Here is a 27,768-nt window from a genome sequence, read left to right on the forward strand (position 1 = left end):
TCTTTGACCGAGTTATGAATTTATAAATCAGTACAATTTTTTTCAAAAAATCGGAATATTAGTCGCAACATTTTTCAACTTCAATTTTCGATGTAAATCGAATTTGCAATCAAAAAGTACTTTAATGAAATTTTGATAAAGTGCACCGTTTTCAAGTCATAGCCATTTTTAGGTAACTTTTTTGAAAATAGTCGCAGTTTTTTTTATAATTAGTGCACATTTTCGGCCACCTAAAAAAATTTTTTTGGAAAGCTCTATATTTTGCTCTTTTGAACTTTGTTGATATGACCCTTAGTTGCTAGATATTGCCATTCAAAGCTTTAAAATTAGGAAAATTGATGTTTTCTAAGTCTCACTAAAAACCCACCATTTTCTAATGTCAATATCTTAGCAACTAATGGTCTGATTTTCAATGTTAAAATATTAAACATTCGTAAAATTTTCTGATCTTTTCGAATTTTTTTTTAAATCAAGACAAACATCACAAAAAGGCTAAACATTCAATATTACGCCCTCTTGAAATTTTAGTATTGATTAAAGAAAATGTTCAGGATTCAGGGCATCTCATCATGTGCAGTGTTTCTTAAAGTGGAAAGGCCGTGGCCCCCAATGGGCCCACCGCTGAAGTAAGGAAGGTAAGGCCTAGTCTAAAATCGTTTGGTAATCATTGGCTTAAAGCTTCCCAACGTAACTTAGGTTTTCTGACCACCTACGGATTTTAGTGTTCATAATCCCGGTGAAAATAAATTCACCCCAAAGTGCTGCAATTACCTAAGAAAATACGACTTCATTTCACCCCCACAAAATGCTAATCACCACCTCAATCCACCGTCAAACGACCGCTCATTAATCTTTCTTCTAACCCGAAAAACCTCAAACCCAGGCGGGCGGTTGTGGTTTTCATAAACCAAACCACAGGCCGGTTCCCACTGATTGGCCAGGTTGCTGCTGCTGCACTCGGCCATATCATAATCCAGGGGGCCACTCCCAAGTGCCATGTTGCTGCGGTCAATCCTCACCATCAGCACTCGAAAAATCCCATCGAAACTAATTGCGCAAATTAGCAGCCACTTGTACGAGACTCGGTACGTGTGGCACCGCCCCGTCTAAATATCCCGGAAATCCTTAAATCCACTTAAACGTGTGGGTTTTGCTCACACACACACACACACACACACATTCCTACGGAAGCTTTCATCTTTCGGCCCCACAAGTCGAGTCGAGTCCGACCCGTTGATCAATAATTAAGCAAATATTATCCACCAAAGAGCTATTAATTTTCATAATTATGGGGTCGGTCGGGTTTTGTCGAAAGGTCTCCCCACTACTTGGAGTGTGGGGGGGTGGCCAAATGTGCCAGCTGGTGCACGGTCCCAGAACGACCGACCTCCGACGTTGGCATTGGTCGATGGAGGAAGCCAAACGGTTGTTCTCTGATGGGACTGGCAGAAGGATCCCTGGACGGGACAGCCGTGTATCGGAAGTTTACCAGACGAAGAAGACCGGATCCAGTTTTGAGGTGAGTATGTTGGAAGGCCACCTTCAAGCCTTGGTGAAAATGTCAAATTTGTTAGCAATGTTTATGGTTCAACAAGTTTACGTAGAAGTTTTTTTTTGCATTTTTGAGAGTGTCTTGTTGATATTTTTGAAACACCCTATAACAAGCTTTGAAGAGCGTGTCTCAGTCGGATTACTCTCCGGGGACATAACCCCGACAAACAGGCCCCGAGTATACGAAATCCACCCAAATGGCGACGACACGTCTTCGTCTTGAAGCCCTGTACTCGTGCGCCTCACCAGCCGGAAGTATCCGATGCTGCAAGTCGCCAATTTTCCACCGATAACCCCACCAATTTGTGTTGACGACCTCCTCCGCCATACAAAGCCCCGTTGCTTGGCTGCTGTTATCCAACCCGGGGTTTAACTCCAGAACATGCGGAGACCAGCAGGGACGATGAACGATGGGATCAACCACATGACGGAGCGAAGGCAATTTTCCGGCCTTGTACACATTATATGCAAATTTTTCGGTGGTACCGAGCGTCTAAATTTATTCCGGACAACGACGACGACGACGTCATACCCCAGCGGAATGATGATGATGGCCTGGATTTGGAACCCGGAATAGGGCTGAGCGAAGTCCTTCAGCTTTAGAATATTTCAAACCGAACGATGGCCACCCTACCTGAAGAAGATCGCAACCACTATTCGGCATTCTTCCCCAAGTAAAGCCCCTCCTTTTTCCCCTCAAGATGGTAATGGTAATGAAGTAAATCTGACGATGCGGCGGCGTGTTGTTTGGGAGATTTCCCCCTTTTCACGTTCTGGCAAGGTTTCAAGCAAAAAGCCAACAGCGGAAAACGTTCCCACGTGTTCCCCGCGCGGTCTATTGAATTAATTGCGAGTTCCGGAAAATAGCTTTGAGAAGAATATCGTTAATAACTTGTGGGAGATTCGGCGGTTTTCAAAATTTCCTTTATTGCATGCAGTGTTTCAGAAGCCAAAGTTAGAGTCAGATTTGGTGGAGTCAGTTGTTTTCAAATTAAAAATACGTTTATTAAAAAAACGAAAAATCAAATCAAATTATTCACTCTACAGCATTGCCTTCGCGTTCTCAATTGCAAGATTCCTACTCAAAACTAGGTGTCCGACGGCATGATTCTTGAAGCAATTGCAAACCTCTTTTTACACCTAAGCTTCCATCCACCCCGGGATTTGAACTGACGACCTTTGGATTGTGAGTCCAACTGCCTACCAGCGACTTTACCGAGGCAGACCCAGGAAGACGACTCCTACACCTGGACTGAGACCTAACGACGGTTAGACCAGGGCCAACATTTACTTCCCCGTCCGACCACGGTTCCTGGTTCTATTTAATCGATCAGTATGAAAAAATAACTATTTAATCATTTCATCTTTGTAACATACCATCATAAAAAAAACTGTGTATAAAAGAATTAATATTTATGAAATATTTCTTTCATTCAAAAAGACTTCCATGGTACCACTTTTGAAGAAAAAAAGTACCTAAGATAAGACCAAATATTATACTCTCAAATACTACAAAAAATGATGCAGTTTTGAATGATATCATTTAAGACCATTTTTTTGTAGAGAAGAGTTTATTTTTATTTTTTTAACACTCTACAACTCAATCTCGCCAGCTGGCTTCTAAAAATTCGTCAAAAAAAATTACAACCAATCATGCGAAAAATTGAAAAAGTGGCTGTGAATACATGTGCAAATTAAATAGACAAAAGATATTGTATAAGCCACATAACTTCATAAACAAAGGTAAACTTAACAAAAAATGAATGAATAAATAAATAATTAATAAATGAATATCAATACTAAATATCTGGATATTTTTTAAAAGGGCCAAAAAAACAAAATTACAGTGTTTGCTTTTTGGGTATTTTTGGAATCACCTTGAATCAGGGGTATTAAATAAAACACACAAAAAGAAAAACTGAATATAAGGTTAATTCGACCTTTTAAAAAAAAACAAAACTCCAGAAATGAAACTAGAAAAACAAAAAAAAAGTGAAGTTTTTCATTGAGCAAAAGTTGCTCAAAATGACCTCCTGAATACGGGAAAAATATAAACTTTCTAGAAAAAAATAAGACGGTAAAGGATTAACAGGAATAATCATCATTTTTTTTTTAAATTTCAATTCTATTCTTTCATTTCATTTCATTTTGATGTATTTGGATATTCTAACAATGGATTTTGCATGAAAAGGAAAATTACAAAAAAAAAACTTTCGAGAAAAATCTATTGTTAAAAAAATAAATACCATAATCTTGTAGTGCATAAAACTCTCAAACTTTTGACTCGTAGGAGAGTAGGAAATGTTGGTGGCAGAAAGATGTTCGGTTTTTACTGTAAGGCCGTTGCAATTTTTTTTTACAAATTTATTTCCCTCGACTCTGACTAAAGTCGAGGAGGGGGGGCAAAAAAATTAAAAAGTATAAAAATTTAAATAACGTCACGGTTTCAACATTTCAATCAAAAAAGTGTTTTAAAATGCATTATATATCTATACCTGCCCAGTTGTTTTGCCATCATTAGTTCTCAAAATTTCTAAGTATTGAGGAAAATTTTATTTTTTTTGCGAAAAATATTTTTTTGCATTGGAATTTTATAAAAGTTCTAAACATTTTTAAACAAGCCCAAACATGCTAGACAAGATTATCAATGTAGAAAAATGCATTTAAGATTGTTTTCAGTTCATTAGACTTACATTTTCATGGAAATTTTGAAGTTTGTTGGAAAAAAATTCTGCAATTCGTCGTCATCGTGCTATCTTGTCGCACCTGCAATTTCGACGTTCCGAGAAAAATGTGTTTAACATTGAATAAACAAAATTAGAGCACGCAATGTAAACAATAACAAACACGTTTTGTTTAACTAACCATTCTGTGCATTGTCCCGAAGTTTGGTTGAAGTTGGTTGCTGGAATCCCGAGTTATAATTACAAATGTTTACGGTAGTCTAATTTGTACGTGCGTCAAACGCACTCTAACCTGAAATCCCTTTGGCCAATTGTCGCACTTACATCAATTTTCAAAAAAAAAATGGCTATAAATATGCGTAGAAACAATCAAATTTTAAAAACCAGGGGTGTTTCAGAAAGAGGAGAACGTGAACTTTAAGATACATGTATTGGTTTATTTGTTTATTCAATAGTTCTTTTGTAAAATAGTCAACAAAGTTGCTAATTTTGGCCTAAACTAACATTTCAAACGGGTGTATCTCAAAATTGGGACCATTTGGAGCAATTCTGGACCCGGATTCGGATTCAGCAGGCAAAAATCTACTAGGTTCACATATTCTCGTCTCAGAGACAATAAACATTTGATTTTTTGTTGAACTGTGTAATCGTTGTTCACTATGCAATTTGAATTAGCAAAAAATTAATAGTGATTTGAATATCACAAAAATTTCAAGTGCTAAATGTGCTATTTAGCACTCAAATAGCACTTCATCACTAAAACTAGCGAATAAGTGAAGAAAAAGGTTTCGGTCGTTCAGAACCTCACAGTGCACTGACAAAAACATACTTTAGGCACAAAACAAATTGATATGGTGCCTTTTCCAAGCCATGGCCTTAGAAAAACTGTCAAGTGCTATTGAGTGCCGATGCACGTCTGGTGACAAGATAGCACGACAAGATTGAAACTACTTTCATATGTAAAGTGACAACAATAATTTAGGATTGAAATCGACTTTTGAAGATCTGTGAAGGTAAAAAGAATGTACGTACGACAAGTTAGCACGAATTGCTGTCAAAGATTTTAGTCAACGGTCACATAAAATAGATAGATGACGGTTATGTCTGTGTCAACGCACTTTTTTATGCAATTCGTGACGGTTTGCTTTTATTTTGAAATTAAAAATTATCATTCGGATTCATCAAATTACAAAAATAACAAATACCATAGCAACAAAAATAAAAAAATAAAAATAAATAATTTCCACCAAACCCTTTTTTTCTCCTCCCGCAGGACCCCGACGCGTCCTACGACATCAACGGCAACGACTCGGACCCGATGCCGCGGGACAACGGCGACAACAAGCACGGGACGCGCTGCGCCGGCGAGGTGGCCGCGGTGGCCTTCAACAATTACTGCGGCGTCGGGGTGGCGTACAACGCCAGCATCGGAGGTAAGAAGACCGCGGATTCTGCGGATTGCAACGGGCTTTTCTTTTTTCGCTAATGATTAATTGATTCCGCGGACGATGGCGATGCCCATAAATGACAAATCGATTCAGTGAGCCGCGGGATTGGATGTGATGGGCCGTGGAATTATGGCCAGTGAGAGCCTTTCTGAATGGCTTCCCATTTGGGTGGAAATGTCCGCGGTTGAAAAGCCATCAGCCGTCAGTGAGTCCCAGTCAGGGTTGCGGGGGATTATCTCTTTGCAGTGTGTGGGCGGGTATTTACAATGGTGCGCTCTATCGGGGCTTATCGTGTGTGAAATAATTTAAGTTGAATTCAAATGAAAATATAAACTGTCCTCAGCAGGATAAAAATCGCGTTCGATTGATTGGGTTTTCCATGGCGCATGATTAATTGGTAATTTTCATATTGTCCGTACATGTCAATTATTTCCAAAAGATTTTCTGAAATTATTTTTGTCTGATCCATGAGAAATGAACCAAATTGAATTCGCAAATAAAAACAGGAAGCTCTACCAAATCACGCCACCTACAGTTCGCTAACGAGCTCACACCCGCCAGCGATCCGAATCCTTTCAATCAGGCTCATTACTCTGGATTCACCTGATTTGCAAACCGTCAAAATTTCGCCCATTGATCCCGGCACTATGAATAGCAGCAGCTCAACCGGGAGAAGTCCCTTATCAAATCATGCCCTGCCTTCTTCCCCTCCCTCAAAATCTGTTTTCATCCCACGCCGGTCATCGATACCTTCGCCGCCCCGTCATCATCCGGTTCATCAGCCCTAGTTTCCCAGAAACAGAACTGAAAAGGGATATTTTCGTCCTACAATAGCGCGAGAAAATGGCGAGTTGGAGTTGAAGGTTGGGGGAAACCCACCCCAAATCCCATCACATCCATCATTGATCCGCATGTTTCCATCATTGTGTGTATATTGCAAAGTCGGAGATTTTTTTTTCCCCTGGTGTGATGCTTCAACGGTTCATGGAAGTCTGTGTCCAGGATTACATCGGATTTTTCCCTCCGTTCTACAGGGTTAACTCGTTATCTGAGCACCATTTCTGCTATCTTATGTAATATTTTACAACCGAAACCCGCTTTGTCAAACTTGCAGGGTTTCACTGTAATCCAAAAGATAAGTGTGTCTGCGTGTGACGACATCCAGCTTGATGCGTTGTCGACTAACAGAATTTGGGGCTTGAATATGATGGGGTAGCGTGGCAGTTTGATGACTTTGAGCTTTTTTTTCCTCTCTCTCTCTCTTGCATTGTTGAAAATTGTTCGATCCCTCCTCACACACAATGGACGGCAAGCTACGCACACGACGCTTGTTGAGAGATGGTCCGTAACGGATGATGACTTGCGAAAACATGTGAAAGCACCTTCCTCACGTTGATCGATTAAGGATGATCTGGTATCATCTGGTTCTAATGATTTTCGGAATCAAACTCTCGACTTACGAATCTCTTCCCAACTACAATGTCCATACAGAGTTGTTTAAATAATCCGAAGCAGCTTTTGAGGATTTTTCTGAAACTCTACCAATTGAATTTTGATGATTTCAATACAGATGAGAGATTTGCCGAATCCAACTCCAACGCCGACTGCTGACTCTAAACATAAAAGTTTCAACTCTGATTCCACCAAACTGCAAGTAACATTCGAAAATTTAACTAAATTATTTCACACTATCAATGAAAACTGAAATCTAAAGTTTTGCAGAATCCGACTCCGGAATGACTCGAATCTACAAACGTCAACCTTCAAACGTCTTTCCATTACCGACGTTCATACAAAACTGTTTTCAAGAATCCAACTCTAGCTCTGGCTTTAAAGCATTTGTCCGGGATCTCAATGGGTTCCAACTCTGATGCTTCAACGCTGTCGATCATTACAGCAGAGTAGTATAACATACTCACTGAAGCTATGCAAGTATGATCCGTGGTCAAAAATCAAAACATTTTGCTTGTTACGGTGGTAGACTCAAAGATCTTAACCCCAGGGAGTCCAGAAAATCCCAAGAAGTTGTTACTCACTGAAGCCGTCTGGGTATCTTGATCTCTTCATGTGTCTTCTTGCTTCGTTGGAAAGCCTCTTGCACAAGATAACCGGAATTTCCGGATGACCTAGAACATCTCAGGTGTTCAAAAACCATGCTTACATGTTTATGTAACATAACCTTGATTTGACTTGCCATTACGGAAAGGACACACTACAAGTTGTCGTATCCAATAAAGCAATACATTATAAAATTACAAACAAAATAATATACAGTTTGAAAACATTCCAAAATTATGAAAACCCACAAAATATAATTTCCAGAATCCAACTCCAACTACATATCCAGCTCCTCTTAGAATCAATCTCAGAATGTTTTATTCCTACTCTCAAAGTGGCTCGACTCCAACCTCGACTACCAACTTCGAATGTGATTCCAACACCGAATTTCATACAAAAGTTGTTTAAAAACCAACTTCAGCTCTTGCTTTTAAACACCTGTCCGGGATCTCAGAGGGTTCAAACTGTGACTCCTCAAAGCTGAGCAATTCTCTACGAAATCGGTCTTTTTTCTTCAATTTTAATTTTTGTATTTTTTAATCCGGCTGAAACTTTTTTGGTGCCTTCGGTATGCCCAAAGAAGCCATTTTGCATCATTAGTTTGTCCATATAATTTTCCATACAAATTCGGCAGCTGTCCATACAAAAATGATGTATGAAAATTCAAAAATCTGTATCTTTTGAAGGAATTTTTTGATCGATTTGGTGTCTTCGGCAAAGTTGTAGGTATGGATACGGACTACACTGGAAAAAATAATACACGGTAAAAAAAAATTTGGTGATTTTTTTTATTTAACTTTTTATCACTAAAACTTGATTTACAAAAAAACACTATTTTTAATTTTTTTTATTTTTTGATATGTTTTAGAAGACATAAAATGCCAACTTTTCAGAAATTTCCAGGTTGTGCAAAAAATCACTGACCGAGTTATGAATTTTTTAATCAATACTGATTTTTTCAAAAAATCGAAATTTTGGTCGTAAAAATTTTTCAACTTCATTTTTCGATGTAAAATCAAATTTGCAATCAAAAAGTACTTTACTAAAATTTTGATAAAGTGCACCGTTTTCAAGTTATAGCCATATTTAAGTGACTTTTTTGAAAATAGTCGCAGTTTTTCATTTTTTTAAATTAGTGCACATGTTTGCCCAGTTTTGAAAAAAATATTTTTGAAAAGCTGAGAAAATTCTCTATATTTTGCTTATTCGGACTATGTTGATACGACCTTTAGTTGCTGAGATATTGCAATGCAAAGGTTTAAAAACAGGAAAATTGATGTTTTCTAAGTTTCACCCAAACAACCCACCATTTTCTATCGTCAATATCTCAGCAACTAATGGTCCGATTTTCAATGTTAATATATGAAACAATTGTGAAATTTTCCGATCTTTTCGAAAAAAATATTTTTGGAATTTTCAAAGCAAGACAAACATTTTAAAAGGGCGTAATATTGAATGTTTGGCCTTTGTGAAATGTTAGTCTTGATTTGAAAATTCCAAAAATATTTTTTTCGAAGAGATCGGAAAATTTCACAAATGTTTCATATATTAACATTGAAAATCGGACCATTAGTTGCTGAGATATTGACGATAGAAAATGGTGGGTTGTTTGGGTGAAACTTAGAAAACATCAATTTTCCTGTTTTTAAACCTTTGCATTGCAATATCTCAGCAACTAAAGGTCGTATCAACATAGTCCGAATAAGCAAAATATAGAGAATTTTCTCAGCTTTTCAAAAATATTTTTTTCAAAACTGGGCAAACATGTGCACTAATTTTAAAAAATGAAAAACTGCGACTATTTTCAAAAAAGTCACTTAAATATGGCTATAACTTGAAAACGGTGCACTTTATCAAAATTTCAGTAAAGTACTTTTTGATTGCAAATTTGATTTTACATCGAAAAATGAAGTTGAAAAATTTTTACGACCAAAATTTCGATTTTTTGAAAAAATCAGTATTGATTAAAAAATTCATAACTCGGTCAGTGATTTTTTGCACAACCTGGAAATTTCTGAAAAGTTGGCATTTTATGTCTTCTAAAACATATCAAAAAATAAAAAAAATTAAAAATAGTGTTTTTTTGTAAATCAAGTTTTAGTGATAAAAAGTTAAATAAAAAAATCACCAAATTTTTTTTACCATGTATTATTTTTTTCCAGTGTAGTCCGTATCCATACCTACAACTTTGCCGAAGACACCAAATCGATCAAAAAATTCCTTCAAAAGATACAGATTTTTGAATTTTCATACATCATTTTTGTATGGACAGCTGCCGAATTTGTATGGAAAATTATATGGACAAACTAATGATGCAAAATGGCTTCTTTGGGCATACCGAAGGCACCAAAAAAGTTTCAGTCGGATTAAAAAATACAAAAAAAATCGAATGACCGAAATCCTAGAGAACTGCTCAGCTGTCAACCATTTCTCAAATAATATTTAATTCTTGATGATTTACGGACAGAATTATCAAGATTTGCAGAATCCAACTCCAACATTGGCTCTCAAAATAATTTGACTTCACAAACGAAGAATGACATTTTAACTCCGATCTCCATACAAAACTGTTTCAAAAAATCCGATTCAAACTCCAGTTTTAAAAGATTTGTCCGGGATCCTAGTGGGTTCAAACTTTGACTCCCCCCACCCCCCCTTGGGTGAACAATTTCCATACATAACAAATATTTTTTGTATGGAGCGTGAACAATCGCTGACCCCGCCCCTAGGTGTCCCCGTGGTTTATGGATGGTCTCTTCACAAGTTTTGCAAAATCTTGATGACTTTCACTCTCAATGTTTAAGATTTGTAGAGTACAACTCCGATTTTAGTTGTCAAAATAACTCGACTAGACAAATTTCAAATGTCAATCCGACTCCGACATCCATACAAAGCTGTTTTATAGAAACCAAATCCAACTCTAGCTTTAAGGTGAAGCCGTTGATCATTTTCGAAGAAAATTGATCATCACTATAAAATATTCTGTATAAAATTCAATTTAACGAATTTCAGCACCAAAAGGAATCAGCGTGTGCCGGTTGTTGCCTTCTTGAAGCCACTGAAGGAATTTTTGATCTAAATCAATTGTGCTTCAAAATTTATATAATTTTGTGGCACAGTCATTGACGTCCTAGTTGGCAATCATTGATTAATGACGATTTCCATAACTTTACAAGGAATAGGATAATCGTTACCAAAAGGAATCAGCATGTTTAGAGCACTATTCTAAACAACTTGTTGAAGGAATTTTGTCCAAATATTGAAAGCGACGCAAAATTTATATCTTTGAACGAAAAATCATGACAATGATGGAAGTCTTCACGTTAACCCTTTCGGGTCTGATGGGTCATATATGATCCAAATATCGAAAATACCAAAATTAGTCTGTAATTTGCGTATGGTCAAAAGAATTATTTTCCCATCATTAACTAAAAAACATATTTTTAAAAAATTCAGGTCTGAAAGGGTTAAAGTATTTGTCCGGGATCTCAAAACGTTCAAACTCTGACTCCTTAAAGTTGTCAACCATTCAACAAATTTTGCTAAATCTTGATTATTTTCACTCCAAAATCTCAAGATTTGCAGAATTCCACTTCGATTGCAGCTCACAAAATGAATCGTTTTCATAAACTAAGAATGTATGGACTTGGCTTCAAAGGGTTTGTACGGAATCTGAAAGGGTTCTTCAACCCTTCAACCATTTTACAAATACAATCTTGAAAATTTTCACACTGAATTCTCAAGATTTGCAGAATCCAACTCCGATATTGGCACTCAAAATTAATCGTCTTTATAAACTAAGAATGTTATTCCAACTCCAACTCTAACTCCTATCGATCATTTAACATCAATTTTGCCAAATCTTGATGACTTCCACATTAAATTCTCAAGATTTGCAGAGTTCATCTCCGCTTCCAGCTCTCAAAATGACTCGACTCTACAAGCTCTAACAAAGTCAGTCATTTGTACACATTTTGCTAAATCTTGATGACTTTCGCACTAAATTCTCAAGATTTTCAAAATCCAACTCCGGTGACCCAAATGGCTCAATCCTACCAACTTTAATTCCCACTCTACTACAGCTTCCTGGAAAGTTGTTGAGAAATAAGTTGAATTCTTAGTAAGTGACTTAAACTCCTTAACATGACTTTACTCACCAACAGCTGTGAAGTCGGAGTCGGTGCCGGAGTTGGAGTCGGTGGAGTTGGGTCTTTTCGAGGACCCGGAGTCAGAGTTGAGGTCGGAGTTAGCAAATTCTGAGAAGCTGGAGCCGGAGTCGAAGTCAGCTCGTTTTGAGTCAGTTCTTTTTGGAGAGCTAGAAAGCCGACATTGGAGTTGGGCTAGAAAAGAAATCCGACTCCAATTTGAACCCTGACTTTTAAAAAGTTGACTTATTTCAGGAAAACGGAGTCATTTTTGGAGAACTCTGACTCTAACTCTGAAAATTGACAAATCCATGAAAGCTGAAGTCGGTGTGCCGTCACAATCTTTGGGTGGGTTTGTTGACTACGATTGTGGTTCTTTAAAAAGAATTAATTTGACTCTAAACATATAATTCTTATTTAATCCGGGGCCTAAAGTGGGAGTCTCTTTACGTTAAGTTCTGAAAAAAGACTGAACATTTCATCGCCGTCGTGTTAATTGGATTTCAGGTCAGAACGCGTTTGACGCGCGTACAAGTTAGACCACCGTAAACATTTGTAATTATTACTCGGGACTCCAGCAACCAACTTCAATCAAACTTTGGTACAATGCACATAATAGCTAGCCAAACGAAACGTGTTTGTTATTGTTTACATTGCGTGCTTTCGTTTTTGTTTATTCAAGGTCAAACATTAAAACGCGTTTTTCTTGGAACGTCAAAATGGCGGGTGCGACAAGATAGCACGACGACGACAATTTTTTGACACCCTCTGTAGTCACGTTTAACAGCCCATCAAACTCAACTTTCCCCCCTCTCTCCCCCCGCAGGAGTCCGCATGCTGGACGGCACGGTGAACGACGCCGTCGAAGCGAAAGCCCTCGGCTTGAACCCGGACCACATCCACATCTACAGCGCATCGTGGGGTCCCGAGGACGACGGTTCCACGGTGGACGGACCGGGCCCGTTGGCGCGGCGCGCCTTCATCTTCGGCGTAACGAGCGGCCGCCAGGGCAAGGGATCGATCTTCATCTGGGCGTCCGGCAACGGGGGCCGGTACACGGACAGCTGCAACTGCGACGGCTACACCAACTCGATCTTTACGCTGTCGATCTCGAGCGCGACCCAGGGCGGCTACAAACCGTGGTACCTGGAGGAGTGCTCGTCGACGCTCGCCACAACGTACAGCTCGGGAACGCCCGGTCACGACAAGAGCGTGGCGACCGTCGATATGGACGGGTCGCTGCGACCGGATCGGATCTGTACGGTTGAGCATACCGGGACGTCTGCGTCAGCTCCGCTGGCGGCCGGAATCTCTGCGCTAGCGCTGGAGGCGAATCCGTCGCTGACGTGGCGTGACATGCAGTACCTGGTGGTGCTGACCTCGCGGCCGGAGCCACTCGAGAAGGAATCTGGCTGGATTCTGAACGGTGTCAAGAGGAAAGTGAGCCACAAGTTCGGGTACGGATTGATGGACGCTGGATCGATGGTGAGTTTGGCTGAACAGTGGACTAGTGTGCCTCCGCAGCACATCTGCAAGTCTCGCGAGATCAACGAAGATCGACCGATCGAGGGGTCGGTTGGGTACACGCTGCAGACGCACATGGACGTCAACGGGTGCGCTGGAACGGTGAACGAAGTCCGCTTTTTGGAGCACGTTCAGTGTAAGATAACGCTGAGGTTCTTCCCGCGAGGTAACCTCCGGATCCTGCTGACTTCCCCCATGGGAACCACCAGTACGTTGCTCTTCGAGCGACCTCGTGACGTAACCAAGTCCAACTTTGACGATTGGCCCTTCCTGAGCGTCCACTTCTGGGGTGAGAAGGCCGAGGGCCGCTGGACGCTGCAGATCCTCAACGGAGGTCACCGTCGGGTCAGCCAGCCCGGCATCCTGTCCAAGTGGCAGCTCATCTTCTACGGAACCGACCAGAACCCGATCCGGCTGAAGAGCGACGGCCAGCGCAGCTCCGGTGCGTACTCCAACCTGAACCCGTTCGTTTTTCCCACCGAAACCGACATCAACCAGCCGTCGCTGAACGGCGGCAACTACTACCAGTCCCAGGATCTGTACTCCAACTCGATGAACTACCCGTACGTGTTCGCCGGGGCCGGCAGCAGCATCGACAAAAGCGTAACCACCCTGAACGGGCACAACATCCCGACGGCACAGCGCGAGAACGTGATGGCCGACTCCAACAACAAGCTGGTGGTCCTGCACGACTGTGACCCCGAGTGTGACCAGCAGGGCTGCTACGGCAAGGGACCGACGCAGTGTGTCGCCTGCAAGCACTACCGGTTAGACAAGTGAGTACCGTTTTTTTTTTTGTTTACAGCGGCACCACTAAAGCTAACTTTCTGCCATTGCAGCACCTGCGTGAGCCGCTGTCCGCCCCGCAGCTTCCCCAACCAGGGTGGCGTCTGCTGGCCCTGCCACGAGTCGTGCGAAACCTGTGCCGGCGCCGGCCAGGACAGCTGCCTGACCTGTGCCCCGGCGCACCTGTACGTGACCGACCTGGCCGTCTGCCTGCAGATCTGCCCGGACGGGTACTTTGAGAGTGAGTAGTTCTTTTTTTTATGTGACGACGTAAATTGCAATTTGCATATTTTTGGACTCCCTTTGTTGTGTGTGTGCGCGCTGTACGTGTGTGTTTGTGATTTATATTAATTAATCGAAAGAGCCAAACCCGACGGTGGCACTGTTGCACTAAATGAGTGCTGCCATAATTAAGCGATCCAATTGGGTGAAAAAATCCTGGAGGCCCCCCCTTCCGGGTGTGTGGTGAACCGATTTCGTGTAGTATTGTACGGTTTGGACCATGTCCGGTGGTTTTTCGGGTTTGGTGGTCAGTGCGACTTGGTGGTGTGTGGCACGTTGCGTTGTGTCTGTGTCACGTTTCGAGTGCAATTCGGGGAATCGTTTCAACAGGATGAAGTTAATTATTTTTCAACCCGGAATTGTTGCAATTATTGGGAGTTAAAATGGTGAGTTTTTTTTACCATTGATGTTGGCAGATTTTGGTTACGGTTTGTTTTATCATATGTTTTAACTGAAAATCAATCAAAAATTTCCCTTGAAAGCTGCAAAGCCAAAATTGATCGTTGCTCAGAGAAACTCCAACTATCAATACTGCACGTAATTTATTACCATTATTGTTTTTAAAAATGAGATTATCAAAAAGGCAAAATGTTATTGAATAGAATAAAGGTTGCTTTGACTGTAAAGCCATTTTTAAGAAAATTGATTATCACTGAAGCCAGATTGGCCCCAGGTACCTAGGCTATCAAGTGCTATTTTCTATTTTTTTTTTCACAAAATGTATCCTCAACTGCACAGTAGTCAAGATCGCAAAATTAAGTGGAAAACGGATTTTCCGAAAAATTGTGATGTTTTGGAGTGTTGGTGTCTTGAGAAGAGTTGTTGCAAATGAAAAGGAGCAACTTTTAAAAGTTGGTTTGATTGAAAATTAGGATGATTAGGGTGATTTCGAAAATTTAACTTTTCAGGAAGGCGTCATCCATAAAGTATGTCACGCTAAAATCGGCCAAAATTAACCCCCCCTCCCCCCTATGTCACACTTTATCACGCTGGCTCTGACCCCCCCTCAGAAAGTACGTCACGTTTTGTCGGACCCCCCCCCCCCCCTCCGCACTATCTTGTTTTTTGTACAATTTAACACAGTAAAAAAATCATGGTAATATTACATCTGGGAAGGGGTACATCTGGGAAGGGGTACATCTTTTATGTCAGAAAAAGGATGTAATTTTACCTCTGAAAATGAGTAATTTTACCACTTTTCTGGTGTAATGACACTAAATGAGTCTGAATTGAGGTAAATTTACATCAATAAATCTGTAAAATTCAACTTTCAGAAATCACAGATTCGAAATTTACACATTTTTTTACTGTGTGGCATGATTTATAAAAAGGATGATTTTAAAATTCGGAATTCATTCGAAAATGTTTTTAATTTTTACAGGTTGCGTTTGGATTTTTTAAATTTTATTCAATGTTGTAGTGATGAAAATCACCATCACAGTTTTTTGAAGCATAGTAATCTATCATCAAAAACTCTGTTTCATAAAGCCTTGAATCGTGTTTTATTTATGAGTAAAAGTTATCAAACATTACATTTTTAAAGCTATATTTAAAAAAAAAGTTCAATATTAAATAAATAGTCTAGCGTGACGTCACAGTCTCACGTACCCCCCCTCTCCCCCTTGTCACACTTTGTCACACTTGCGACAACCCCCCCTCCCCCCCTAGAGCGTGACGTACTTTATGGATGACGCCGAATATTTTTAGGATTTTTTTTTGTCTTCTAGAAAGTTGTTGGGCTTGCCAGTCTAAGCAACTTTGTCGAAGACACCAAAATTTTATCTCGTAATTTACGCCTTCTACGGCCACATTTATCAAAAGCATCTGAGCAAACCTTCAATAATCAGTTTTTTGAACGTAGTAATTCAGGGTTAAGTTTTAGAGAAAAGCGATATTTGCAGCACTAAAAAACTCTAAAAAACAGACATTTTAATTTTTTGACAGGTCAATTTGGACTTAAGGGTGAAATGTTACAGGCATTTTATGGTAAAAAAGATGCAAATTTGAAACTTAAATATCTCGAAAAGGCGCGCAAAATAACATGTAAAAAACATATATTGGAAATGAATCGAATTTCGTTAGGGTGGCCCCGTATGGTTTTCCCTTGAAAATTAGACATTATAAAATGAAGATATATCAAGTTTAAAGAAAAACACCCCAGAGATTTTTTCAGCGTTTGTAGTTCTGGATCTCCACTTTCAAATGCAACCTGGTGCTTAAAATTTGGCTTGCGCCTTTTTGAGATATTTAAGTTTCAAATATGCATCTTTTTTACCTTAAAATGCCTGTAACTTTTGACCCTTAAGTCCAAATTGACCTGTCAAAAAATAAAAATGTTTTTTAAGAGCTCTTAAAGTGCTCCGAATATCACTTTTCTCTAAAACTTGACCCTAAATTACCACGTTCAAAAAAACTGATTTTTGAAGGTTTGCTCAGATGCTTTCTATAAATTTGGTCGTAGAAGGCGTAGATTACGAGATAAAATTTTGATGTCTTCAACAAAGTTGCTAAGATAAGCAAGCCCAACAACTTTCTAGAAGACAAAAAAAAATCTCTGGAATATTTCTGAAAAGTTAGAATTTCAAAACCACCAAAATCGTGAACCACCCTAGCTTTCAACCAAACTAAATGCTACCCCTTTTCATTTGCAACAACTTTTCTGAAGACACCACCAGCTCCAAAACATCATCATTTTTCGGAGCATCCGTTTTCCACTTAAATTTGCGATCTGGACCACTGTGAACTGGAGTGAATCAAAACAACAGCCTGAATTATTTTTAAGAGTTTAAAAGTGTAAGTACCGTAAACCGGGGAGACAATGTTTGGATTTCGATTTATTTTTCAAATATCATTCGGACGATAAGACTTGTCTAAAGATTTTATAATTTTTAAATAAGTACTGGGGAAGGCCACACCAAGTCCAGGCTAATTTGCACATAAAGCCCCAAGTAACATTTGTTTCCAGGAGTTCTACAAGAGCTATTCAAGATAGCTACAGCATAGCAGTTTGGACCGCGGTAGGATAAAATTCTCTTCAAAACTTCTTCAGGAGTTTGGAAGAGTACTTGAAGAGAGTTTTATCCTACCGCGGTCCAAACTGCTATGCTGTAGCTATCTTGAAGAGCTCTTGTAGAAATCCTGGAAAAAAATGTTACTTGGGAGGTTTTGTCTAAATTGCTTTAAAAATAGTTTTGTTGAAAATTGTAATTTTGAAAACCGGGGTGACTTTGAAAGTCATCGTGTGTCTTACCAATTTCACTTTACAAGTGTACACATTGAAATTATAATATTATATTGACCATTAGTAAGGTCACTAAAAATGTTTTATTTGAAAAATTGCTATTAAATGTTTGTTTAACTCAGTTCATGAAATTTAAATAAAATTTTTAGAAATATTAGCCAAAGTGAAAAATCTCCCAAGTTTGATCAATATTCATTGGAATTTTTTTTTAATCCGAATTATTGTTAGAAAATGATTCTACTGAAATTGCCTACATATCGGAATATATTTTTGATTTCTTTTGATTTGAATTCAATAACACTTAAAATTCGTAATGTTGGATCTATTTTTTGCTGTTCTTATTGTAAAATTGTCCAAGGAACCCGATAAAGCAGTTTGTTTTCCGTTTAGAACTCTTGTTCATTCAAGAAAAACATGTCATCTTGAGAGTATTTAAATAATCCTATTTAGGGGAAATATACCCATTTTAATCACACTAAGCCGTTCGACCAATTCTCATCACTTTTGCCGTTTCTGCTATTAAATCAACATTTTCAGATGTTTCAACAATGGAGAGTTGCTAGCTCACTTTTATTTGAGCTATTTATTACTTTGGAACAGTCAAAAACATTTTATATAAGCTGTAATTCATGATCAAAGTGCTGATAGGCCGATAATAGAAATAGGCTGAGAAAGGGTATAGTTCCCCTATCAGTGTTTTATAGTTATAATTAACAACATTTTTGAAACTTTTGAAAATTTGTTGAACACAACTTTTTAGGTACCGTAAAATGGGGTAACTTTGATAGGTTGATGATTGCAAAACAACTGAACGAGTGTAAAATGCACTTTTTGCATTCAAATGTTGAGACTATGGCTTGTTATTTCATTTTTTAGTTTTTGGAAATTTGAAACAAAGGACATTCAAACAATCGTTTTGCTTGTATAGAGTATCAAACTGAAGCTCTTAGGATGAGAGTACACCTTTACCACTGCGTCACAGGATTTTGTTGGAGGAGAAGCACAACTGCAGGATACATAAGCAGCAATGTTTTTATTCAACACGCAGAACTAAACTCACTCATGGAATCGTTCCATCAAATACCTGTTCATCAGTGAAAGGGAAGTTCCGGGTCGTCAACGAAAACAGTTCTCCAGATACTCCACTGCAAACAAAAAAAAGGCAATTCCTTAGCACAAAGTTTCACAAAAAAAAAGAAGTTTCAACCCCCCAACCAACCTGTCCATATCGCAGTGGTACCCCATCCTCAGCTCCCGCGGCCACCCGTGCGCCAATCGCTGGGACACGCACTGCCTCGGCTTGGCCACCGGATGGAACCGATGCACGAACGCACTGTTGTAAAAGTACGGACACAGCCCGTGCGACCCCTTGGGAAACGGCCGGGCCGCCACCTGGTCCCGGCCGCAGTTGCCCATGTTCCAGCTGATGTGACAGTCGCGCCTTCTCGTCCCAAAGTTGGCACTCGTGTGGATGCACTGGACCTGCCGGGCGGCCTGCTTCGGATCCAGCAGCATGTGCTCCGGCACGTTGTCGAAGCCGGGCCCTGCCGGATCACACGCTGCAAGGGTTTTTGGGTTTGGAATAGGCTAATTTGTATTCAGGTTGCCGCGACCCGACTTACCGTCGATTCTGTTGATTTTCTGAAGTCCGAACCTGCGGGAACCTTCCAGCGCGAGATGGGCGCCCATGCTGAACCCAAAGATGTGACCCTTGGCCGGATCAAAGCCGATCGACTCCATCCTTCGCAGGTGAGCGGCCAACACGTTGGCTAATTTGTCAAAATGAGGCAGCAACTCGTTGAAGTAATCGATCGTGTGGCTGTTGTTGGCGTAATGCATCACCATCACACATCCCGTCCGGTGCACGGTAAAGTTGGACACCATGTCGCCGACCCACTCCGAGTCGGTTCCTTCGCGCCACCCGTGCACGATGATCGCAAACTGTTCACTAGGCTTGCAACTGCTTTTGGCGAAGTCTGCATTGCTGTCCGGAACGTTGACCAGCTGGTTCGAACCTCTGGAATCCAAAGTAGTCCGTAAAACATCACACAATACCCAGAACAAGTCTCACACTCAGCACCTGTCGAACATCAGAAACCTGATCGTGCCAGTGACTCGATCAGCTGCTTTCACACCGCCGTAGATCACACAAATCACCGCGCAGATCGCCCATAGCTGAGCACCGTTCATCAACCTTTGCGCCATGACGGTTCGGAACTGACTGCGAGACGCCTAATTTACACATTTGGGGCGAGCCCGCCTCTCGTCAGATACCGGTTTTTACCAGACGGTCCCACCCCGAGTTTGGGGCGCCCGAAAAGAACAGAAAGTGTAATTGTTTGCCTCCCCTCCCAGCACTGACGTAGATAACAACGTCTTCGACCGAGCCGCTCCGCGAGGGAGAACTTGGTTGGATTGAACCTTTAAAAAGGTGCGTCTCATGGTTTGACGGGAGAATCTGGAAACAGCTGAGCAAAAAGTTTGATCACACTTGTCGACAAAATTACTTTTCTTCTGGAAGGTGGAGCAGTTTTCGCCAAAAATGTGATAGCGATCTGAGGAGATCCTAATGTTTGACAATAAGTATTTTTTCATACAGCTATTCCATATGAAAGTGTAAACTCAAATTTTTATATTGCCCATTACCCAAGGAGAGATTCCTTGGCCCAAATAAATAGATACGTATATTTTTATTTGGTTATTACGGCGTTTCAAACCTAGTTAGGGTGGTTCCATAACTGTCAAAAAAAACTTTATTTTGACTGCAATTTCTCGTCATTTTACCTGATTTAGCTCTTTTGTCGTACGTCACTTTTTGACGTTCCGAGAAAAACGCGTTTTAATGTTTGACCTTGAATAAACAAAAACGAGAGCACGCAATGTTAACAATAACAAACACGTTTTGTTTGGTTGACTATTCTGAGCATTGCCCCGAAGTTTGGTTGAATTTGGTTGCCGGAGTCCCGAGTTATGATTGAAAATGTTTGTCTCTGTGTCAAACGCGTTCTGACCTGAAATCCCTTTGGCCAGTTCATTCATATGAACAGTGACCAAAAATGCACGGAGTCTTGCCTTCCTCACTGAGGTAAGGCTATAATCCTGCTCTAAAAATGAACTTTGTTTAAAAACGTCGTAAACACAGCTTCATGTATACATATCGACTCAGAATCGAAAACTGAACAAATGTCTGTGTGTATGTGTGTGTGTATTAGGATGGGTACGGATTTTGAAAAGTTCTCAGATCATGTTCTGGTGTGGTTCCCCTTGTAGGGCATACCCATAGGGACTCTCACGCCAAATTTCAGCTCATTTGGTTGAAAACTGGCTTGTCTCAAGCGAGTTCAAGTTTACATGGAATTTACTATGGGAAATTTTGAATTTTCGATCATTCGCTCCTACAGGCCTGTGGGAAACATGTAGAAACTTCTAGGATGGCCAGAAATGAGCGGAATTGCCTGGAGAACAACTTTCCCTAAGAGACCAGGTCGATTCGTTCAACCCCCATCGAGCTCAACGGCAATACATCCGGGGTTTTCGGAACCAACGGTTTTCCCCAGAAAAGCATCAAATTTTCCTTAGCATGCTATGAATGCTTGATGAACACCGCGACGCCACATGTCAAACAGCTACCACGTGGACTAGCATCGCCTATAAAAAATTACTTTTTATTACTTTTTGAAAAATAGAATTATCATTTATGGTGATCAGGATACTATTTAGCTGTATTGTAAACCTCCAAATAAGACAAAAACATGTTATAGTGCAAATTTTACAATCACGTGGTAGCTGTTTGACATGTGGCGTCGCGGTGTTCATCAAGCATTCATAGCATGCTAAGGAAAATTTGATGCTTTTCTGGGGAAAACCGTTGGTTCCGAAAACCCCGGATGTATTGCCGTTGAGCTCGATGGGGGTTGAACGAATCGACCTGGTCTCTTAGGGAAAGTTGTTCTCCAGGCAATTCCGCTCATTTCTGGCCATCCTAGAAGTTTCTACATGTTTCACCCAGGCCTGTAGGAGCGAATGATCGAAAATTCAAAATTTCTCATAGTAAATTCCATGTAAATTTGAACTCGCTTGAGACAAGCCAGTTTTCAACCAAATGAGCTGAAATTTTGCGTGAGAGTCCCTATGGGTATGACCTACAAGGGGAACCACACCAGAACTTGATCTGAGAACTTTTCAAAATCCGTACCCACCCTAGTGTGTATGTATGTGTGACTCACCAACTAGCTCTTGTTTCTCGGCACTGGCTGAACCGATTTGACACGAATCTGTTGCATTTGACTTGGTTTAGGATCCCATAGATCGAGTTTTACACAGAATAAAGTTTCGATAAGTAGTTCAAAAGTTAGGTATAAAAATGTGTTTTCACATAAATCCGGATCTCACTTAAATGTACGTAAACGATGCCCAAGTCCATCATCCCATCATCCGACCCATCGTTGGTTAGGTTATTAAAAGACCTTTCCAACGAGTCTAAAACATTGAAGATCTGGCAACCCTGTCTCGAGATATGGCCCCTTAAGTCATATTGATGTACTTTTTGGAAGCCGGATCTCACTTAATTGTATGTAAACTATGTCCGGATCCATCATCCGACCCATCGTTGGTTAGAATATTGAACATTGAAGATCTGGCAACCCTGTCTCAAGATATTGATTTTTATGTACTTTTTCATTACGCATCTAAAAAATAGATGAAATTTGCGTACAACCCCATCATATCAGACATTGAGTGAGGGAGGCTCCAACCACATAGGTGTATTAAGTTAGTTTTTTTATTTTTATTTCCGTGATTCTCGAACGCAAATCCATTTTCGTTCATATTCTTAGAACAGTGTACCACGACGTCGTTTGTTTTTGTAGGTCTAGACGATGAAAAACAAAATCGACCCAAACTGTGTAAATGAAAACAGTGAAAAACAGACTTTAGTAGATAATATTTTTACAATGAGCGGTAATAAGGCGAATGCAATTTTTAAGGCGAAGTTATAGGGTTACAAAAACTACGCAGTTTTAAATCATTCTGTTGAACAGTTTGAAATTAAAAGTATTTTATTTTAAAATGATTAGGATGGCACAAAATTGTAATTCACTTCGTTAACCTTTTTCATTATTTCAAATAAATACATATGACAAATAATATGGTGAACATTTATTGATCATTTAAACAAAACATTATAAGTGAATATTGATCACCCTAATACGAGCACTCAAATGTTGTTGTTTATCCAGGGCTGTCGGATTACCATAGTTACATACCTAAGACACCTTGAATATGAAGATATGCTCAAGGTTTTCTGGAGATCAAATAAGATAACACTGCAGCTGCTCTTGTAGTGTGTTGTAGAGCTTAATTAGCCCATCAGTTATCTTACAAATTTGAAGCTGGTAGGAACTGGCATAACGTACAATCACCACATGTTTCAAACCAGCAAGCTTTTAAAATAAAATTGAAATTTCAATCAAATTTGCCTAAAATTGATAAATATTCTCAAATTTTCCTACCGCTGGAATTTTGGAAAGCGGACAATTTTCCTTACACTTTTTTACTGACATTTTATAAATATGATGGTTGGAATCTGTTTCATTTTTTGAGATAAAAAAATTCAATTTCTGAAATCTCAATGAAATAAAAAAGCTGATTTATAGTTTCAACTGACGGATTTTTTTTTTTGATTTCCCAAAATTATTCAAGTGCGTTTTTTTTAAATAAAAAAAAGTGTCAGAAGGATTTCTTTGATATTTGAATTACTGCAATCTTTGTAGAAACTTTTCTGATTTGAGAAGTTTTCAGAGTACCGTTACAATGCCTTGAAATTTTTATGTTTTGCAATTGGCATGTCGCAGAATTTCGATTTTTTTTGCGTTATCAACCTTTTACCGAAGAAATCATGTTTTAGGGGACAACAAACTACAACTATTGAGCCAAGGAAAAGTATGCAGAAAAAATTTGCCGCAGTGTTATGATTTTTTTTCAAATTAAATGTTTTTTCTGAGAAAATAGAAATGACATTGAAAATATTTTGTTGACTTCAATTTTAGCTTGAATTAAAAATTAAGTTTGCAACCGAAAGTGATCGAAAGTTTATTTTTAACTGAAATTCCAAGTCAAGTTTTACGATTTTCGGTTGCAAATTGATATTATGCCCTGTTGAAATGTTTGTCTTGATTTGAAAAAAAAAGAAAATATTGTTTTCTAGAAATCGGAAAATTCAAGAATGTTTCATATTTTAACATTAAAAATCGAACATATCGATATCGACATTGGAAAATGGTAGGTTGTTTGAGTGAGACTAATAAAACGTAAATTTTCTTGTTTTCAAATCATTCCGTGGCAATATCTCAGCAACTTAAGGTCGTATAAACAAAGTACAAAAAAAGCAGAATATAGAGAATTTTCTCAGCAATTAAAAAATATTTTTTTCAAAAATGGACAAACATGGGCCCTAGCTTAAAAAAATGGATAACTGCGACTATTTTCAAAAAGTTTCCTAAAAATGGCTATAACTTTTTGATTCCAAATTCAATTTTACATCGAAGTTGAAAAATTTTGGGACTCATATTTCGAATTTTCGAAAAAATCCGTATTGATTCAAAAAATCAAAGCCATAAGTTTGCATTAGATGTCCTCCAAAACATAATTCTCCGCCAACTCACACAGCAGTTGCCCCGACCCCCCTTCGATTTGCGTGAAACTTTGTCCTAAGGGGTAACTTTTGTCCCTGATCACGAATCCGAGGTCCGTTTTTTGATATCTCGTGACGGAGGGGCGGTACGACCCCTTCCATTTTTGAACATGCAAAAAAAGAGGTGTTTTTCAATAATGTGCAGCATGAAACGGTGATGAGATATAAATTTGGTGTTAAAGGGACTTTTATGTAAAATTAGACGCCCGATTTGATGGCGTACTCAGAATTCCGCAAAAACGTATTTTTCATCGAAAAAAAAACACTAAAAAAGTTTTAAAAATTCTCCCATTTTCCGTTACTCGACTGTAAAAAATTTTGGAACATGTCATTTTATGGGAAATTTAATGTACTTTTCGAATCTACATTGACCCAGAAGGGTCATTTTTTTATTTAGAACAAAATCTTTCATTTTAAAATTTCGTGTTTTTTCGAACTTTTCAGGGTTATTTTTTAGAGTGTAACAATGTTCTACAAAGTTGTAGAACAGACAATTACAAAAATTTTGATATATAGACATAAGGGGTTTGCTTACAAACATCACAAGTTATCGCGATTTTACCAAAAAAAAGTTTTGAAAAAGTTGGTCGTCATCGATCATGGCCATTCATGGTCACCCGCGACAGACACGGACGACGAAACAAAGAGAAACGCAAAAAGTAACTTTTTCAAAACTTTTTTTCGTAAAATCGCGATAACTCGTGATGTTTATAAGCAAACCCCTTATGTCTACATATTTTAATTTTTGTAATTGTCTGTTCTACAACTTTGTAGAACATTGTTGCACTCTAAAAAATAACCCTGCAAAGTTAGAAAAAACACGAAAATTTAAAATTGAAATTTTTGTTCTAAATGAAAAAATGACCCTTCTGGGTCAATGTAGATTCCAAAAGTACATTAAATTTCCCATAAAATGACATGTTCCAATTTTTTTACAGTCGAGTAACGGAAAATGCCAGAATTTTTAAAACTTTTTTTGTGTTTTTTTCGATGGAAAATACGTTTTTTCGGAATTCTGAGTACGCCATCAAATCGGGCGTCTAATTTTACACAAAAGTCCCTTTTACACCAAATTGCTATCTCATCACCGTTTTTGGCTGCAAATTATTGAAAAACACCTCTTTTTTCGCATGTTCAAAAATGGAAGGGGTCGTACCGCCCCTCCGTCACGAGATATCAAAAAACGGACCTCGGATTCGTGATCAGGGACAAAAGTTACCTCTTAGGACAAAGTTTCACGCAAATCGAAGAGGGGTTGGGGCAACTGCTGTGTGAGTTGGCGGAGAATTACCCTTTTGCAAAACCGCATATTTTTTAACGAAAGTGCCAAAAATATTCGTAATTTGCCATTTGCCTCTTGGTGGTGCTTTGTGTTAGTATGTGTGCGGTCGATGTTTGCGGACGTGCACGCAGAACGGCAGAACGCAGAACAGTGAGAACTAGCAAAAATGCCTCACTTTCTTCTGATTAAAGTCGCTATATTGAAATTACTTGAAGATTCATACCCGTGCGTAAACCCTAACAATGGAGACAGTGTTTGGATATGGCCAAGTCATATTTGCGTAGGTCAGGCCATTAAATGCTTAGTAATTGTCACGTTTACCTAAAGTTTTTTTGTTGAATTTTTTTAGGACTAAGCTAATGATTCAAGGTTATATATGTTTTGCAGACAAGTTACAACTGATTGCAGTTGGGTTATCATTTGATAAACATTGTTTTTCATTGTGATTTCTGCATAAAATCTTAACGCATCCTCATTTAAATTGTTTGTTGTATCACACAAATCAAAGTCAGGTTTGATTTACAGTTATTAAATCAACAGTTTCCCTTCAACTCAACAAAACACTTCTTTCTAACAAAGTGTACTCAACTATTTATCTAAGAGAATGGTGCTGAAAACTCAATAAAGCACATAATTGAAGCGAACGATGCTCCAGTCACAGCTTGGAAAACGTAATAACCTGTTCGTATTAACACAGAAGAGAAAAGGATTCCCTCTTCCCCTTCCGGATGATCATGCTTTGATGTCAGAGTGGTGTCTTCTGCAATCGACTTCCTTTAAATGTAACTTCATCCATTCAATCACATTGCGCAACTTCTCTATTGCATATGTTTCTGAGGTAAAAAAAAAGTTTATCTGTGTGTATGTCTGAGTTTGTGCGCACTTCCCGTATGTGTGAAGTCTGTAATTGAACCTGCAAATTTATGAAAATTAATTCCTTCTTTCCCTCCTTTGCATTTGCCATCATCGATCTAATCGACACACTTCTTTGATGTAAACTTGCCTTCAACTTGTTTTTGCTCTTATTCCCCTTCTTCTCTCGCCACAAACCCAGATTACGACAACCGGACGTGCGTGCCCTGCGAGGCCAATTGTGCCTCCTGTCAGGACCGGCCCGACTACTGCACCAGCTGTGATCACCATTTAGTTATGCATGAGCACAAGTGCTACTCGGCCTGCCCCAAGAACACCTACGAGACGGAGGACTACAAGTGAGTACCGACTGTGGTGAAAGGGGGAGGGGTATTTAGAATATTGAGATGAGCAGGTGAATTTTGTTGGAGGTTTTTTGAGTATTTTTAGCAATTTTTTTAGCCATGAAATTTACAAGAATATATCACAAAATCCGTTTCCAAAAGGAAAAAATTGTAGAAAATCAACAAAATTACTTATAAATGAATGTTGAAAATAATTTTTCGTATCATGTTAAAACTAGTAATTTAAATTTTTTTTTTGCTAAACAAATTTAACCGATGAAATTGTAATTTTCACAACAATTTAAAATAATAAAGAATTCCGAAGTTGATTTTAAATAGCTTCACATAGTTACATGTGAACAATTTTCTCTTTCTTGTCAGGACGATAACGATAATCTATCGTTATTCTGATAATTCTATCGGCGATAATTTTATCGACGGTAACGGACGATAACTCATATTAAATGTATTTCTAAAATTGATTAAAACCAACCAAATTATGTTGAATTTTTAAGCTTCCTCTTAATAAATATTTTTTGTTGATATGGTAAGTTTTGAAGTATAAATACGAACATTTTCACAATATACCGTATTTTTTTGAAAGTACTCAAATTTTTATAATTCGCAAAATGGGTATAAAGCGATTTGAAATTTTGCATGTATTTTAACTGTTTTATGAATGAAATACTCAAATGTTCACGAAATTCCGAGTTTCCTCAAAAATACTCAATTTTTTTATAATTCGCAAACGGTATCAACGCATATATTGCAAATTATAAAAATTGAGTATTTTAATGAAAAAAATGTATTTTGTAAAAAATTAAGTATTTCATTCAAAAAACTCTAAAATGGTCAAATTTTTGCAAAATTTCGAATCGTT

The 27,768-nt window shown here is 38.8% G+C and overlaps 2 protein-coding genes across 3 annotated transcripts in view; one reads left to right on the forward strand and one right to left on the reverse strand.

Annotated features, from left to right (window-relative positions):
* The window catches only part of LOC120417435 (furin-like protease 2), a 128,375-nt gene that overhangs the window by 63,677 nt on the left and 36,930 nt on the right, over positions 1 to 27,768 (forward strand). For both annotated transcript variants that reach the window (XM_052711337.1, XM_039579476.2), the window contains exons 4-7: positions 5,509 to 5,668; positions 12,713 to 14,186; positions 14,250 to 14,437; positions 26,747 to 26,903. In XM_052711337.1, the coding sequence (XP_052567297.1) occupies positions 5,509 to 5,668; positions 12,713 to 14,186; positions 14,250 to 14,437; positions 26,747 to 26,903 (1,979 nt within the window). The remainder of the gene's footprint in view (positions 1 to 5,508; positions 5,669 to 12,712; positions 14,187 to 14,249; positions 14,438 to 26,746; positions 26,904 to 27,768) is intronic.
* Positions 18,756 to 20,101, reverse strand: LOC128093687 (pancreatic lipase-related protein 2-like). Its single transcript, XM_052711338.1, has 4 exons — positions 19,800 to 20,101; positions 19,342 to 19,736; positions 18,939 to 19,278; positions 18,756 to 18,864 (listed from the first exon to the last, which is right to left on the reverse strand). The coding sequence occupies exons 1-4, from the start codon at positions 19,922 to 19,924 to the stop codon at positions 18,780 to 18,782; spliced, it is 945 nt and encodes a 314-aa protein (XP_052567298.1). The 5' UTR covers positions 19,925 to 20,101; the 3' UTR covers positions 18,756 to 18,779.

Source organism: Culex pipiens, unplaced genomic scaffold (genome assembly GCF_016801865.2).
Source record: "Culex pipiens pallens isolate TS unplaced genomic scaffold, TS_CPP_V2 Cpp_Un0002, whole genome shotgun sequence".
NCBI classification, from domain to species: domain Eukaryota; kingdom Metazoa; phylum Arthropoda; class Insecta; order Diptera; family Culicidae; genus Culex; species Culex pipiens.

Bases quoted from the DNA above. Each gene is read 5' to 3' on its own strand.
- LOC128093687 (XM_052711338.1), bottom strand. From the start codon at position 19,924: ATGGCGCAAAGGTTGATGAACGGTGCTCAGCTATGGGCGATCTGCGCG. The intron at 19,737-19,799 runs GTGCTGAGTGTG...TTTGGATTCCAG, and splicing joins AGGTTTCTGATGTTCGACAG to AGGTTCGAACCAGCTGGTCA. The intron at 19,279-19,341 runs GTAAGTCGGGTC...AAACCCTTGCAG, and splicing joins GAAAATCAACAGAATCGACG to CGTGTGATCCGGCAGGGCCC.